This window comes from Macrobrachium rosenbergii, chromosome 49 (assembly GCF_040412425.1).
Source record: "Macrobrachium rosenbergii isolate ZJJX-2024 chromosome 49, ASM4041242v1, whole genome shotgun sequence".
Taxonomy (NCBI): Eukaryota; Metazoa; Arthropoda; class Malacostraca; order Decapoda; family Palaemonidae; genus Macrobrachium; species Macrobrachium rosenbergii.
In genome coordinates this window covers 38,187,278-38,203,605 of record NC_089789.1, presented here as the reverse complement: position 1 = coordinate 38,203,605, position 16,328 = coordinate 38,187,278, and the positions used below count along the sequence as shown (strand labels likewise).

Below are 16,328 nucleotides of genomic sequence, written 5' to 3'. Positions count from 1 at the left end.
AACAAGTTTTTCCGTCTTAAAAAAATAAAACTGTTCTTAATCAAGAGGTTTTGTGAATTAATAAATGCATGTATATTGATGAGTCTATTGTGTGTACTTCGTAACCCTTGAAAGATCTCCTCTGCATCTTCAGAGTTTGATACTTCTCTTTCTTTCAGGGAAAGCCAAGACAAAGCAAAACGCAGATAAGCCAGATTTTCTCATCAGTCAAAGTACATTTACTTCACTGACTCTCCTCAAGGGAAGTGGTCCAAGTGATGCTGATATTGGACTTGCAAACTGCAGTGGAAGGGCAGAACAGCAATGGCTTCACGACGGTAACTACTTGATTTATGGTGGCAACCCCTCCTACTGCCTTGTCCCAAACTACTCAAACAACACCGTCACTCTAGGGGACTCTGCCTCTCCAGTGGGATGGACCCATGATGAAGTGTCAAGGTTCGTCCCAGAGGGAGGAAACAAAGCTATGGACGTACCATGGGATGAACCGAGGACTCGAGTGATATTGTATCCTAAGCATGATGGTATTCACCAGAAATGGTGGACCTTGTCTGAGTTGGAAGCTGATCTTGATGGAGCTCCTGAGGCCCAGTACCCATTCCCAGCCAAGGATGAAACCACCTATAAGCAAGAAATTGCCAGAACTCTAAGTAACTGGCTAGCCCCATCAACTGCCCCACTTCCATATGCAAGGGATGTAGCAACATTTCCCGGATTAGTGTCAACTGATGCCCCTAGAGTTACTCGAAACTTGGTATTGGACCTTTCAGTGTTAGGACAGTCCAGAGATTTTCGCATGACGGTTCCACAGGACTGGCAGGCAACAAATCTTTATGTGCCAGCTGATGAAATGGTTGAGGTTGTCTTGCCAGATTCATTGTCATCAGAGAGAGCTGGCCAAATACAAGTTCGAGTCAGTGCTCATGTTGATATGCTACAACCAACTTCTCCCAATGTATCACAACAGGGTAAATTTGTACGGATGCCAGTTGTTTCAGATACTTTCGATCTTAAACCTGGAGTGAACAAGATTCGCAGTCAATTTGGAGGGCACTTGATATTTATTTTCTCACAAGGAGAAAACTTCTTGGTTGATGTGGAAGTCAAAAACATTGTGGAAGCTCCTTACTTTAGGTTAGGGGTGACTACAACAGAGCAATGGGCAGAAGAGTTGAAGAAAGGTACCCCATATGCACTCCTGGAAACTGAATTGGTGGTTGCTTTGATAGCCATATCTGATGCTCAGGGTATTTCTGACCCAGACAAGCTAATGGGCAGATATGACGAGATCATATCAATGCTCAATTACGCAGCCGGATTCGATGAAACAGAACCACCACCTAGAGGAAAATTTTGGCTGGTAAATGACAAGCAAATAACAGCTGGAAGCGCCCATGCCGGATTTCCAGCTATGTTTGACCGCACTTACTACAACATGGGAAGCGAAACGACTCCTTATGACTGGGTCTCGTGGCACGAACTGGGGCACAACTACCAGCAAATGGCTTACTGGGCAGGCGCGTATGGCAGTGAATCGACGGTGAATCTATATTCCCTCTACATCCAGAGGCAACTCTTCGGTGAAGACCGCCTCGAGAAGCAAGGAGATTACAACAGGGCAGCGGATCACGTCGATGCAGGGATGACATTCGCTGAGGGTGACGTGTGGGAGCAGTTGGTGTTCCTCATGGAAATAAAGTGGGCCTTCCCTGACCAGGACTGGGAGATGTTCCGCCAGCTGAGAAAGAACACAAGAGCCCTGTCTGCAGAAGAGGCACAGGCTTTAGTCTCGGACGTACAAAAGCAGTATGATCATGTGTACAAGAATCTGAGTAAGATTGTAGGGTCTGACCTTATCAACACTTATAATCGGTGGGGTCTGAAGATTTCCCAAGAAGCCCAGGATGAAATTGCCGCTTTGGGACTTCCAAAAGCACCTGGTGATCTCTCTCACAGAACATACAAAGATGCCTTTGTGTGTGGGGAGCCTGCACCGGAAAAACTCCGTGCTGAACAACGATAAAATGCAAGAAAAATAAGTTCTCTCATAGTATTAATACCTAGAATACTTACATAAATATGAATTTAAACTACTGTAGGCGTCCGCATGGTTTATATCGGTTTATTTTATGTTAAGGCAACGAGAAACAATTAGTATTAGTCGTTATACTAATATCTATCATAAAATTACATAAAGTATGGATATATAGATGAGTAGCTCCTATAATTTATAATATACTTGGCAGAGAAATTATGTTACATGTTGTACCGTCATGTATGACTTTAATTCTATCTTATACAGTTGCCAATTATGAGGTGGTAAATGCTTCTCTTTGGATGATTACTAAAAAAACACAGTGGGATTATATAAAAAAAAATCACATACATGTATATATATATATATATATATATATATATACATATATATGTATATATATATATATATATATAATAGAAATATATATATATATATACATATATATATATATATATATATATATGTTATATATATATATATATATATATATATATATATATATATATACTGACGCTCAAATAAAAATGTATTAATGCATCAAGAAAACAAAACAAAATCACTTCTTTTGAAAGTTTAGGCAAAAGATATGATAAAGGTACCATTCCTTTTTTTTTTAATCCTATCTATTTCTGCACGAAACTCTTTATCTTTCGACATCCAATTCAACTGTTAACATGACGACACGATGTAACGAGGTGAATAAAACGAGGATGTGATTATTACGTATTTTTCAATTTAACCTCTTTTTTTTTCATTCTTGACATTCAGTACAAAGCATTTTCTTTAAAAAGACATTTCTCAACAGGACTGAAGTATTTCAAATAAACTGACGGTTGGAGTTGTAGTCATTTTTCGCTTTTAGAAATGTTAGAACATTTTAATATAGCTTTTCCTTCAAGAAAACATCTTAACGTTTTTCCTTCAACAAATATTTAACAACTGCAGTTCTCAGAAAGTCATTTTTTGCTCATTTAAATTGTATATACCCCTAATTGAACAATAAAGTATGAATTTGGCATCGATTATTGTCTCTTTGGGACGGAGATACTCCTTTTATTAAGAAAAATGGCTTAATGTTCAATGAATACCCTAATTTGTATACCAGTATTCAAGTTCTGGAAACATGTCGAACAGAGGTTTTTCTGAATTTCTTATTTGAGAGAGAGAGAGAGAGAGAGAGAGAGAGAGAGAGAGGAGTTGTATACATCGTTTTCTTGAAAAGTACAGGTATTCTCTTTTATTATATTGAAACAACAGAGATAAACGCTATTCTAACACGATTGAGAGAGAGAGAGAGAGAGAGAGAGAGAGGAGAGTTGTATATGTCGTTTCCTTGAAAAGCACAGGTATTCTCTTTTATTATTTTGAAACAACAGAGAAAAACACTATTCTAACACGATTGTCTAACTACAAATATGAAAATAAAAAAAGGATGAAATTCTACAGAGAGGTCGGAGGTCACATTGATAAAAAAGTTAAATTCCGCAAAAGGTCGAAGGTCATAAACCTTCCTCGATAATCGAATCTATTTTTCACGAAAGCAGTGATATACCCACCACGCTCAAAATTCACAGATGATTTACTCTTTGAAAGGAAATGCATCTTTCTTTTTTCAATCATCTTACAGATCAGTAAATTTACCAGCGAACTTCGATGAATAATTTTTGAAGACTGAACAGCACGAGACATTCTCTCTCTCTCTCTCTCTCTCTCTCTCTCTCTCTCTCTCTCTCTCTCTCTCTCTCTCTTCTTTTTTGGTCAATAAACTACCACGCTAAAGCACTACGTTCCCGTGGCATACAAATGATAATTGTTCATATTTTTTCTAGAAATAATGACGATAAAAAAGATGCAATCAACGCGTCATTGACTCTTCATGGCGGTCTGGGAATGATGAGCGAAACACACAGGAAAAAATGCTGTGTATTATGGCCCCTGACAATTGTGTCAATGTTGTAAATGAGGAGGAAAACAGAGGGGTTCTGTGGAAACCAACTGACGTCACCTCCTGGTACACTCTACCTGTCAACGACGCCAAAAGTGAAAAATGACACTGGATACAGAGATTTTTATTTCAAATACATGCATAAAGCTCTTAACGGGTTCCAGTAAAATACGATAGTTTAGGTGTCCTCACTAAATGTTTTGGGAGGCGTTTACTGGCCTCATTCCATTCTCCACCCTGCCTGCCACTCACTACAGTATACTAACTACCAGGTACTTCATTCACTACTCAGGTTAAAGGATGAGCGTTGAGTTTTAGAAGGAAGGTGTTTAAAGCGTTTAGCCTCGGTTGAGAATCGAGTCTGGATATCCTGCTGGCGAGGAAAGCGTCTCAACCACTGAACAAGCAGGGCATACACAGAGCATATATATATATATATATATATAATATATATATAGATATATATATATATATATATATATATATATATATATATATATGCATATATATATATATATATATATATATATATATATATATATCCACTGATACATTTATTCTTTAACTGCTAAATCAGTTGTTCCACAACAGACCTACGAACCTACGAAGCCGAATCATCACCAGCCCTTCGACCTCCTGAGCAGATCTCACGTTTATTTTATACGCACTGTCGCCATTCCTGGTTGACAAGGTGAATCAGTTTCAACATCTTTTCGGGTTCATCTAATCACCATTTTCTTGATCTCCCTTTCCTATTAAATTCCAGTTTCTCTTAGTTATATAGATAAACTTTTCACCAGCCTGCATTCTGCAGTCTCTCCAACTGTTCAGACCATCTTAAAACATGAGACTGTCTTCTCACTTATACTAACTTTTTATTGCTACGTCTTCGTATCTCGACCCTTCATCGACTTTCAAACCCTTCTCATCAATATATTCCAAACACGCAATTCATTTACTCATCTCTAGCCTGCACTTTTTTTTTTACCGGCATTTAACATTTCATACTTCACTTCCATAATGGTGTGTTAAGCTCATCAATCCTTTGATACATCCAAATTTGGATTCCAAATTTCCTCAGAAACTCTCGTTTTTCTCTTCCAGACCTTTTACAAAACTCCCGCTACTTTTCTTGTTCCATCTATTCTTCGATTCATTACTTCTCTTATCCTTCTGTTATTCATGACATTTACTCCCAAAATACTTGAATGAATCGAATGCGCTTGTGTTCTTCCCCTTTCATTCAACCACTCATCTCTTATAACCTAACTCATGCTAACAGTTGCTTTAATCTCGCTCATTCAAGCACTTTCAAACTTACTCAAACATCAGTCAATCCCCCCTCCATTAACAACCCTCACCTCTCATCCCAAAATGTGTGCTTAGATCTTCTGCTCTTCTTATCTTACATCTTCTGTCCATATTCCCGCAAGAAAAAAATGTGTTAATTTTTTCCAATAATACCATTTAGTTAATCGGAGACTTAGGAGTATTCCAGGAAGATTGCAAGCTAAAAAGATAAGACCTGTATTAGATTAAAGATCAATTTGCATAAGATTAAGAATTTAGTCAAAAAGAGGTCACGAAGTCTGGAAACCCAGAACGTTATATGCATGACATATTTTCATTACTAAGAATGTAAATGACATTTAGTGAGATAATGATTAATAAAGATTCTGACCCATCCAAAATTCCCCGGTCGTCGATGCCTCGACTAAAAGAAAAATAACCATATAGAATAACCCAATGCAAGAAGAGATCCGAAGTATCTGATATTAATATTATTACGGAAGACAGAGGAAGCCTTACAAACAATACATCTCCCAAAATGTTTAGTTCTTGGGATTCAAACGAAACCTTTCATGCCGAGAGGAGCCACAGCCTCCACTCAAAATTTCTTTACAGAAGCAATGTTGGATCTGGTTACCAAACACTAATGATGTGTACTCTTTAGGTTGCCTAAGCCTACAATGGCTGAGCAGTCCTCCACCACAAGAGGGGGGCCTTCTCCCCTAAACTTACACTCTTATCTGTCCTTCAATCAAACTACTAGTTGTCAGTCACGAGGCTGACCTTTCGTTAAACTTTATGTAAAAACCCATTCGTACATTTTTTTTGTCATGGTAACAAAAGAGACATTACCATGGTAACAGAGAGACAAATGAACAAACAAACATGGCCAGAAAACGTGACCTTCCTTGTTTCAAGTAATACAGTGTTGGTATTTGAAATCCTATACTTATGCTTCCTAAATATTAAGGACTCTACATAAACATTTCACTTTGAGTACCACAGCCACCCGATGTGATGTAAGTCTACAGTATGACTTACAAGAAGGACAAGAAGAAAAGGATTGTCAAGCATAAACTAAACCAGTCCTCGTGCTCTCAGTGGCTCACTTCTTCAAAAGAGAACTTTCATATTTCTACAAATCCATAAATGAAATGATAGCTTAAAAGCCAAGCCATGGCATCATTAGAGATAAGTCAGGTCATACTAGAGCGAAATGCTTTCACAGATAAGAGCAATCTAAGCTCCCTATACATTCCATTATCTGATATTTACCAAATGGGGTTTGCGACAAATAACACAAAAGAGTTGGCAGATACTGCTCTAGCGTATATATAGTAGACGGTGTTCCTCTTTTGCACTACAAAGGGCGAAATGGCGACGAACGCTACACCAAGGGAAAGTGAGTACATTGTTTACCTTTAATGGATGGAAAATATTATTTTTTATGTCCCAACAAACTCTTACTGGCATTTATATTTTAACGTGCTATACAACGCGCTGCATAATTAAACTAATCATTTCAATCATCATGGCAAGAATCTTTTGCATTAATCGGTTTTCACTGAAAAGTCTTAATGTTACGGAAGATTGTACTTCATATGTAGCCACTGTTTCTAAGATATGGTGATATGAATTTGCATCATTAAAACCCTATATTCAAAACATTTCTAGAATTTCCACACCGTTGAATATTGCTCGTGAACTGATGTTCTTTGAGATATTTTTAAATATTACACACTACGTCAGTAAAAGCTTCATTTCCTTCCTGCAATACTAACATAATGTTACTTAAAAGTTTTATTTGTTATATATGTCGTGTATGGGGTGACCAAACTGACATTCATTTCTTGAGGACTGCGTGCCTGATTCTTATATATAAATATGCGACAGCAGTGACATTTTCAATTCAAAATGGCAATCTTAATTTCAGGTGCTGGCAAAGCCACAGGTGAACCCAAAAGCAACGAAAATAACGATCGTCCTCAGAGGAAAGACAAAGATCCTGACCTACTCCTGAGCCAGTTCACCCTGGGCTGCCTGACAGTCGTGAACGGAAGTGGACCGGGTGCTGAAATTGCCTTGGCCAAGTGTGCAAATAAACTTGACCAAAAGTGGACCTCTGTTGGTGATGTTCTAATTTGGGAAGGGAATCCCTCTTGCTGTCTCGTCCCAGATTACGAAAAGAAAGTTGTCACGTTAGGTGATGTCTCGGTATCGCCAGCAGAATGGGTGTATGATTCAAAAGAGAGATTTGTTGTTGATGGAACAAATGCTCTTTTCGTTCCTTCAGAAAAGCCAAGGACGGCCGTGACCCTGCATCCCTTGCGAGACAACCAAAATGAAAAATGGTGGAAATTTTCAGACCTGGACGCCATGCTGGATGGAGCTCCACCAGCTCAATATCCAGTTCCAGACACAGACATAACCACTTACAAGCAAGAACTTGCAAGAGGACTGAACAACGGATTCACCTCAGCAACAAAACCGCTACCTTACGAAAGAGATGTTGCTACCTTTCCAGGCATTGTTCCATCAAGTACCCCTAGAGTTGGCAGAACTCTTGTGCTTGACCTTTCAGTTCTTGGTCAGATAAGAGACTTTCGCATGACACTCCCTCAGGATTGGCAGGTAACCGATCTTTATGCAGCTGCAGGCGACGTAGTAGAAATAATAATACCTGATTCATTATCTGTAGAAAGAGCTTCGCAGATTGCTGTAAGAGTTGGAGCTCACGTGGACTTTCTGAAGGACACATCTACCAATGTTACGCAAAAACACCAGTGGAAAAGAATGCCAATAGTCACTGAAACATTTGAGTTGCAACCTGGAGTTAACAAGATACGAAGCCAGTATGGAGGTCATCTCATTTTCATGTTCACAGAGGGAGACAACTTTAAAGTTGAGGCTGAAGTAAAAAATGTCGTGGAATCCCCTTACTTCAGATTAGGCGCAACAACAACAGCCCAGTGGAAGAAGGAACTCGAAAAAGAGACACCTTATGTCATTCTTGAGACAGATAAAGTTGTAGTAGTAATTGCAGCTTCAGATGCAAAAAACGTCACTGATCCAGACTCTCTGATGAAGAGGTATGATGAAGTCATAAGCATGCTTAATTTTGCCGCCGGATTTGACGGGACAGAAATTCCACCCAGGGGAAAATACTGGCTGGTGAATGACATCCAGATAACAGCTGGAACAGCGCACGCTGGTTTTCCAGCGATGTTTGATCGCTCTTACAACGACTTGGGCAGTGGCGACACTCCGTATGACTGGGTAACCTGGCATGAACTCGGGCACAACTATCAACAGAAGCCTTACTGGGAAAATGCCTACTTTGTGGAGACTACAGTTAACTTGTTCTCACTCTACATCCAGGATCAGTTATTTGGTGAGGATCAACTCGAACAGAGGGATAAATACAACAAAACCGCAGACGCCGTTGATGCAGGGCTCACCTACGATGACGCTGACGTATGGCAAAAGCTCGTCTTCCTGATGGAGATCAAATATGCCTTCCCAGAAACGGGTTGGGAAATGTACCGACAACTGCGCAAGGTGACTCGTGCGCTGTCTGAGGAGGACGCAGAGGACCTGAAGAACCCGGGTCATCATCAAAAACGTCTGGATCATGTTTACAAGAACCTGAGTAAATCTGTGGGTTCCGACCTCATTGGCACTTACAAACGCTGGGGTATTACCATTTCCCAGGAGGCACAGGGTGAGATTGCCGCCCTGGGGCTCCCAAAAGCGCCTGAGGATCTATCACACAGGACATAAGCATGACTTTTGTCTGAACTAAAATAAGCAGAAATCTTTTTAGTTAAAAAGTGCATGACTTTTATCTGAACTAATGTAAGCAGACATCTCTTTTTAATTAGTAAGTGTATGACTTTTGTCTGAACTAAAATAAGCAGAAATCTCTTTTTAGTTGGTAAGTGCATGACTTTTATCTGAACTAATATAAACAGACATTTCTTTTTAATTAGTAAGTGTATGACTTTTGTCTGAACTAAAATAAGCAGAAATCTCTTTCTAGTTAGTAAGTGCATGACTTTTATCTGAACTAATATAAACAGATATCTCTTTTTAATTAGTAAGTGTATGACTTTTTTCTAAATTGATATAAGCAGACACCTCTTTTTAGTTAGTAAGCGCATGACTTTTATCTGAACTAACATAAAAAGACATCTCTTTTTAGTTAGTAAGTGTATGACTTTTTTCTAAATTAATAGAAGCAGACATCTCTTTAGAGTTAGTAATTGTAAACAGGCCCACATAGAAACCATTTTACGTAAAAAAGAATTTGAAGTTTCAAACCTCAATCATTTGCATCGAAAATATATTTGCTTATAATTATAATCTGTGAAGCAACAAAATATTTATGAATTACAACTTAATAAATCTTCCTCTAGGGATAATAGTCTCCCTACAAGAGCATGAAAGTAAACATTAGTATGACGTTTCAACAAATCGGGTGCAGGTAAATACTCTACCGCTAGAATAATGTACCTTTAATCATCATTAATAAAAACATTATGATTACTGTTATCACATTAAGCATATATTCTCGTATAACGATACACTGAAACTTGAACTTGCCTCGCAAGCATCCTTGTAATGTATTGCAGCTTTTTGAAATAAAGGGGAAATTGGAACAAAGAAATGAGACTATTTTTTTTTTTTTTTACCCACATCTGTTTGACTGCCTGTGTGTATATGTTAGCATGAAATCTCAAGAACATACGAACGGATCTTGATGAAAATACAGTTAACTTTTGATGACCATCGATGACGATGTTTCCATGATTTTTTGCTAAGGAAATCCCTTTGCTCATTGTTACTTTATTGTTCCAACTTTTACTAATGAAAGGCTATGTCAAAGCTCTGTGGCTTTGGTGGTAGTATGCTCAATAGTATGCTCAATAATACTCAATCTTGATTCTCACTAATTTTTATCAGGTCAGAACAAAATATTATATTATATTATAATAAATTATATTACATTATTTTATATTATTATACATTACATTTGAGGTAAAACCCCAAAAGATTCTCAAGGTACTTGGTTTGGGGTTATATCGAGCTGACAGATGAACTGTAATGGCATTAAGATTTGGTTTCCTATTATCTGAAAATCTACAGGAATAGCACTCTGATTGTGGTAGCACTTTGGTCATGCAAACTATCAGATTATTATATTATATCCTAAAAAATCCATCTCATCTCTTTCACATACTAAAGTTTTATTCCTCTAACACCCGGCCCTTGAAAAACAAACACCGTATTGGTGAAATGGGCTGCAATGCTTGATATGAGAAACGAGAAATTTCTGAAGTGAAAAACGTACCCACCGAACTTTTAAGAAAAATATCAATTCGTCATGGTACAGTTATTCCTAATAAGGAAACTTCGAGTTTAGATGGAATCTTTCACAATGTTTATTTAACCAGTCCTTTGGAAAACCACCCAAGCATGGATAACCACGACACGAGAGCCATAAATCAATGTCTCAGTGGACACTGCCCAGATTAACCTTGATTATCCGGTCACAAGTTCGTCCTTAAAGGAGGACCTCGAGGAAATTCAGGATGGATGTGATTTGTTTATTATTATTATTATTATTATTATTATTATTATTATTATTATTATTATTATTATTATTATTATTATTATAGAAAGTCTTCTACTTAAAAAGCTTCCATTTGATAGATCTTACTATTACATTATAAGAAGCCTATATTATATATATTATTATAATTATCATCGTTGATGAATATCATCTTTGACATGAAATATAATTTGTATCACACGATAATTCAGAATAATTTGTCTTTCATGGAAGCGATACAATTTATTATTTATTCGTAAAATCTTACGTGTTTCTTACAATAGTTTAATTTATTTTCTTTATTATATCAGTACTTTTTTTCTATGAAGAATATGCATTAACTGCTCTTACACTGAGAAAGTAAATGAGAATTGTACGTGGAACATATCTATTTTTTTTTTAACATAAATTTAAAATTATTGCGTTGTAAATGTAAATTAGACGTTTAAACTTGAATTTACCCTTTTCCTAACATTTCAGAAAGCGGAGTGAAAACTTAATATGTTATTAATTGTTATATTATTAACGAAATTTCAATATCTGAAACTGAAATTGCGCTTTTCACTTATTCTGTCAAAGAGAAAAAAAAAATATATAATTCTAACTGGTTTAAGTAAACGAGGTATTTCTACTTGATATGTTTCCCCTACATTACTAAATGAGAATTGACAACTATATACAAATTATTTGCTGTACAGTGGGTATGGCAACTGACATTTAAATACTTCACCAGGAAATTGCCGTCTCCGTAACACCACCCAAGGAGAAATGATGACTGCAAGCTGCATTGCTAATGTAATTTATTCAGTTGACCAATTAATTTTCACTGCGATTACCCAGTTCCTCTTTGGACTGGTCGATATCGTTCTCGGCTAGCACTTTGCTGGGCCCGCGTTCGATTCTCCGACCGCCAATGAAGAATTAGAGTTATTTATTTCTGGTGATAGAAATTCATTTCTCGGTATAATTTGGTTCGGATTCCACAAGAAGTTGTAGGTCCCGTTGCTAGGTAACCAATTGGTTCTTAGCCACGTAAAGTAAGTCTAATCCTTCGGGCCAGCCCTAGGAGAGCTGTTAATCAGCTCAGTGGTCTGGTTAAACTAAGGTATAGTTAATTCACTGCGATTGCCACGAGCATATACTGCATACTCTGTATCTGTAATCTGGTAGGTATGATTCGCTTACTGATGTTATATTATCAAACATAATGGAGATATTTGAAATTGAAATTGCCGATTTTAGCTTTCTGTAAAAGAAAACTATTGTGCCGGCTTTGTCATTCCGTCTGCACTTTTTTCTGTCCGCCCCCAGATCTTAAAAACTACTGAGGCTAGAGGGCTGCAAATTGGTATGTTGATCATCCACCTTCCAGTCATCACACATACCATATTGCAGCCCTCCAGCCTCAGTAGTTTTTATGTTATTTAAGGTTAAATATAGCCATAATCGTGCTTCTGGCAACGATATAGGCCAGGCCATCACCAGGCCGTATTTAAAGTTTCGTGCATTATACGAAAGATACATCTATTTTCGGTGGCCTTGATTATATGCTGTACAGAAAACTTGATTGCGCCGAAGAAACTTCGGCGCATTTTTCACTTGTTTCTGATGATGTAAAAAGAAAAAAAAAATCGAAGTAACGAAAGAATATGAAGAAAATTCCACTTCCAGAGTAAATTCACCTCAATTGCTCCAAGATAAATCTCAATGAGCTTTTGATGTACTCTATTCACTACACATTATTGAGAAAGTATACAGTTACAGAGACATAAGTAGAAACCTATCAGCTTTCCGCTTTCCCAAACGGGTGCTAGGAGAAAGTTAACTTTCGATATGAGTGTTAATATAAGTGTTAACTCCTGGAATGTGGAAAGTTTGCCCAGTAAATGCTGTACTTATTGGAGTTTTATTCGTTCTGTTTTTTTTATGCTATTCCGTTCTGAGCCAGACTTCTCGGCAAGTTAATAATAATAATAATAATAATAATAATAATAATAATAATAATAATAATAATAATAATAATAGTAACATCAAGGTTATTATGTATACAGGTATATTATGTATATTATACAATATACTGCACATAATATACATCTGATTTTAATACTGATGATTCCATAGTCCGAAAAAAATAACAATAACAACAACACGAAAAATACAATATAACTACACACAGAGTACACAGCTACAATAACAAACAGTTTCTAGGAGAAACTCACATTTATTCTGTTACCTGAAACTCAAATTTTTTCTCTTACTAGAAACTCAATTTTTTTCTGTTATCAGAAACTCAAATTTTTTTCTGTTACCAGAAACTCAAATATTTTCTGTTATCAGAAACTCAATTTTTCTGTTTAGAAAACTCAAATTTTTTCTGTTATCAGAATTTTTTTATTACCAGAATCTAAATTTTTTTCTGCTGCCTGAAACTCAAATTTATTCTGTTACCAAAATTCAAATTTTTTCTGCTACCATAAACTCAAATTTATTGTTACCAGAAACTCAAATTTTTTCTGTTACCAAAACTCAAATTTTTCTGTTACCAGAAACTCAAATTTTTTCCGTTGCCTGAAACTCAAATTTATTCAGTTACCAGTAAAAGCTGTAGAAAGGAGAAAATACAAACACAATCAAACTCCCATCCGCCAAACTTGATAATACGGAACGCAACAGCCTAGAGAACACAAGAGGGTTAAAATGTAATTCAAAGCACAACCAATAAGCTGCCGTCGGAGGGGAGAGATGTTTCATCATCACAGACTTGAAGCTGTAATCAGGTACAGGGATTCTGAATGGAAATAAAAAAATACCAAAATAAAGGGAAGATATACCATTCAGCGTTCGGTCTCCCTATAATTTACCGTTGGGTTCCCCCTCCCCTCCCCCCATCACATAATTCTTGGCGTATTAATGATGAACCCTTGTTTCCCCTTCCATCATTCGCCCCCACCCTTCCCCTATCACCTCCCAATTCTCTTCTTGTTTATCCTCCTCCCTTCATTGCTCGCTTTCCAGCACCCGCCTCCACGCCTCCCTTCACAGCTCCCTTCCCAACGCCCGTCCACCTCTCTATACTTATTATCTTATCATCTTCTCTTTCCCTATCATACCCATCTCCTTCTTCCCTCCCTTTCTCTTGCCTACCATCTCTCTCTCTCTCTCTATAGCCATAGCCACCGAGAGACGCCGTGCTATATAACCCATCCAGTACCCTTTTTGTTATGACGTCAGCGCCAGCATCCATAACAATCAACCACCAGTCTCCCCAGCACGCCCCCACCCCCAGAACCCGCCCACCCACAAAGTTTATAGCCCTAAACCACAGGCGGACAAAGCGCCAATTTTTTATAATCCTTTTATATCCCCTTTTTGTTTATTGGATCGTTACTCCAACATAATCTCTAATGGAGAGGGTTTGCGCAGACCACTGACTCGAACCCTCTTAGATATCTGAATTATAATCGTTAAGACTCAAAGAAAACATTCGATAACAAATGAGGCTCAAAAATGGGGGTTGTGGCTTTTAGTAATATTTCGAAGTCCTCTGACTTGATTTTGGGGAATTAATGGCAGAACGGAACAGGAAAAGCTATGGAGCTGAAACGGTTGTTTGATGATCCACGGATAAATTTGATTTTTTGACGTGTGAGTCTGTACGTTCTACGAAATGCAGATGAGATATTACACACAAACACACAACACATGTATATATACAGTATATATATATATATATATATATATTATATATATATATATATATATATATATATATATATAGAAAACAACATATAATCACGTGTATCGAAATATATATATATATATATCAGGTATATATCTGGGTGCCATGCTCCAAAGTTGGTCGATCCCTAGTCGTGTGGTGGTGATAGCATCGAACAAGGTGATTACAACAAAGTTTGTCATTACAGTTATTGCTTTCCAACTTCTTTAGACTTGTTTTAAAAATACCATTGTGTGTTGATAACTTAGCACATTCAGAAGGGATAATTCGAATGAAATGTTGTCTATTGGGTCATTGCTGAAAAATAAATTGGCCTCAAATGACAAAAGAATCATGTACACATGATAAAAACAATAGATGTCAAAAACCGTTGTTGAGAAAAATAAAAACATTCGAGTAAAAAAATGTAATGAATTAGAACCCATATCCTGGTCGTGTGTGTGGTGATAGCATAGTGATTACAACAAAGTTTGTCTGATTTTTGTTGTTTTAAAAAACTCTAGCAAAATAAATCAATGACAAAGTTATATTTGTCCATTCTGTACGAAATAAACATAGATTTGGGTGCTGAGAAAGCTCTAGAAATCTGGCAAAAGTTATATTTTCCATTCTGTAAATAACCGTTGAGGGGGTCTCTCCTCTTCTCTTCTCTCTCTACTCTCTCTCTCTCTCTCTCTCTCTCTCTCTTCTCTCTCTCTCTCTCCATTATTTTTTCGGTCGAGGTCATCATCATGGTGTCATTTCTATTTTAATGTGACTCTCACTATTAATTTTCTTTTTTGTTTTTCTTTTACTTCCGAAATTAATAGCCATTGTTTTTTCTACCCTTTCCGTGTGCCTGTTTGCACGTTATGATAAAAACAATTACCGGTACAGTAATATTTAAATTATAATTATCGTTATGTTTATGATTATATGGCATAAAATGTTTTGCTATTGAGCTTTCCGTATGAATGTGTAAACATTACTGAATAATAATAATAATAATAATAATAATAATAATAATAATATTAATAAATAATAATAATAATAATAATAATAATAAGAGTCCCAATTATTTAAATCATCCTTATCATTACTATCAGAATTATCTTAAATATTCTATTTCACGAGGTGTTACATGTAATCCGGGGTATCCGCCCCCCCCCAACCCCAACCTTGTTTGATTACTGTGTCATTAACTCGGAAGAACAGCTTTTACGACGTCGTTATATAAATAGACCGCGGATAATAACGCGCTTAACGGGACGGATAAACGTTCAAACGTTGCCGAGAGAAAACGTTTTAGCTATTTTCGACTTTAAGGCGCGTCGTTATGAGAAATAAGAATAGGATGTGAAAACATTTATTCATGAAATAATAAGAGGAAATTATATTTGCTATTGTCTGGGGGGGATTTTGTCTAGGAAATTATTTTGTCGAGGGACAAAATGCATTCGTATCAGGGTGGAGCCTGAGACAGAACAAAGGAGTTAGAACTTTAACATTACGTTTAGACTAGAGCCTAAGCGCTGGGACCTATGAGATCATTCAGCGCTGAAACAACTGCTAGGAGAGGGTGGAAATTAAAACGCAAAAAGAGAATCATGGTGTAGAAGAGAGAGAGAGAGAGAGAGAGAGAGAGAGAGATGTGGGGTGGCCTTCCAAAACATTTCCAAAAGAAAAAGTGTGTGTGTGTGTGTGAGAAAGGGTGCAAAATTGCCAG

The 16,328-nt window shown here is 37.0% G+C and overlaps 2 protein-coding genes across 2 annotated transcripts in view; both read left to right on the top strand.

The window, feature by feature from the left end:
* Positions 1–2,025, top strand: part of LOC136832262 (TRPM8 channel-associated factor 3-like) — a 3,261-nt gene extending 1,236 nt beyond the window's left edge. Inside the window, exon 2 of the mRNA XM_067093129.1 lies at positions 159–2,025. Coding sequence (XP_066949230.1) covers positions 159–2,023 — 1,865 coding nt within the window. The 3' untranslated portion in view covers positions 2,024–2,025. The remainder of the gene's footprint in view (positions 1–158) is intronic.
* A 4,622-nt stretch (positions 2,026–6,647) lies between these two features.
* LOC136832364 (TRPM8 channel-associated factor 2-like) lies at positions 6,648–10,195 on the top strand. Its single transcript, XM_067093274.1, has 2 exons — positions 6,648–6,675; positions 7,207–10,195. Exons 1-2 carry the CDS (start codon positions 6,648–6,650, stop codon positions 9,051–9,053), a joined length of 1,875 nt encoding a protein of 624 aa, XP_066949375.1. The 3' UTR covers positions 9,054–10,195.
* Positions 10,196–16,328: the final 6,133 nt, after the last annotated feature.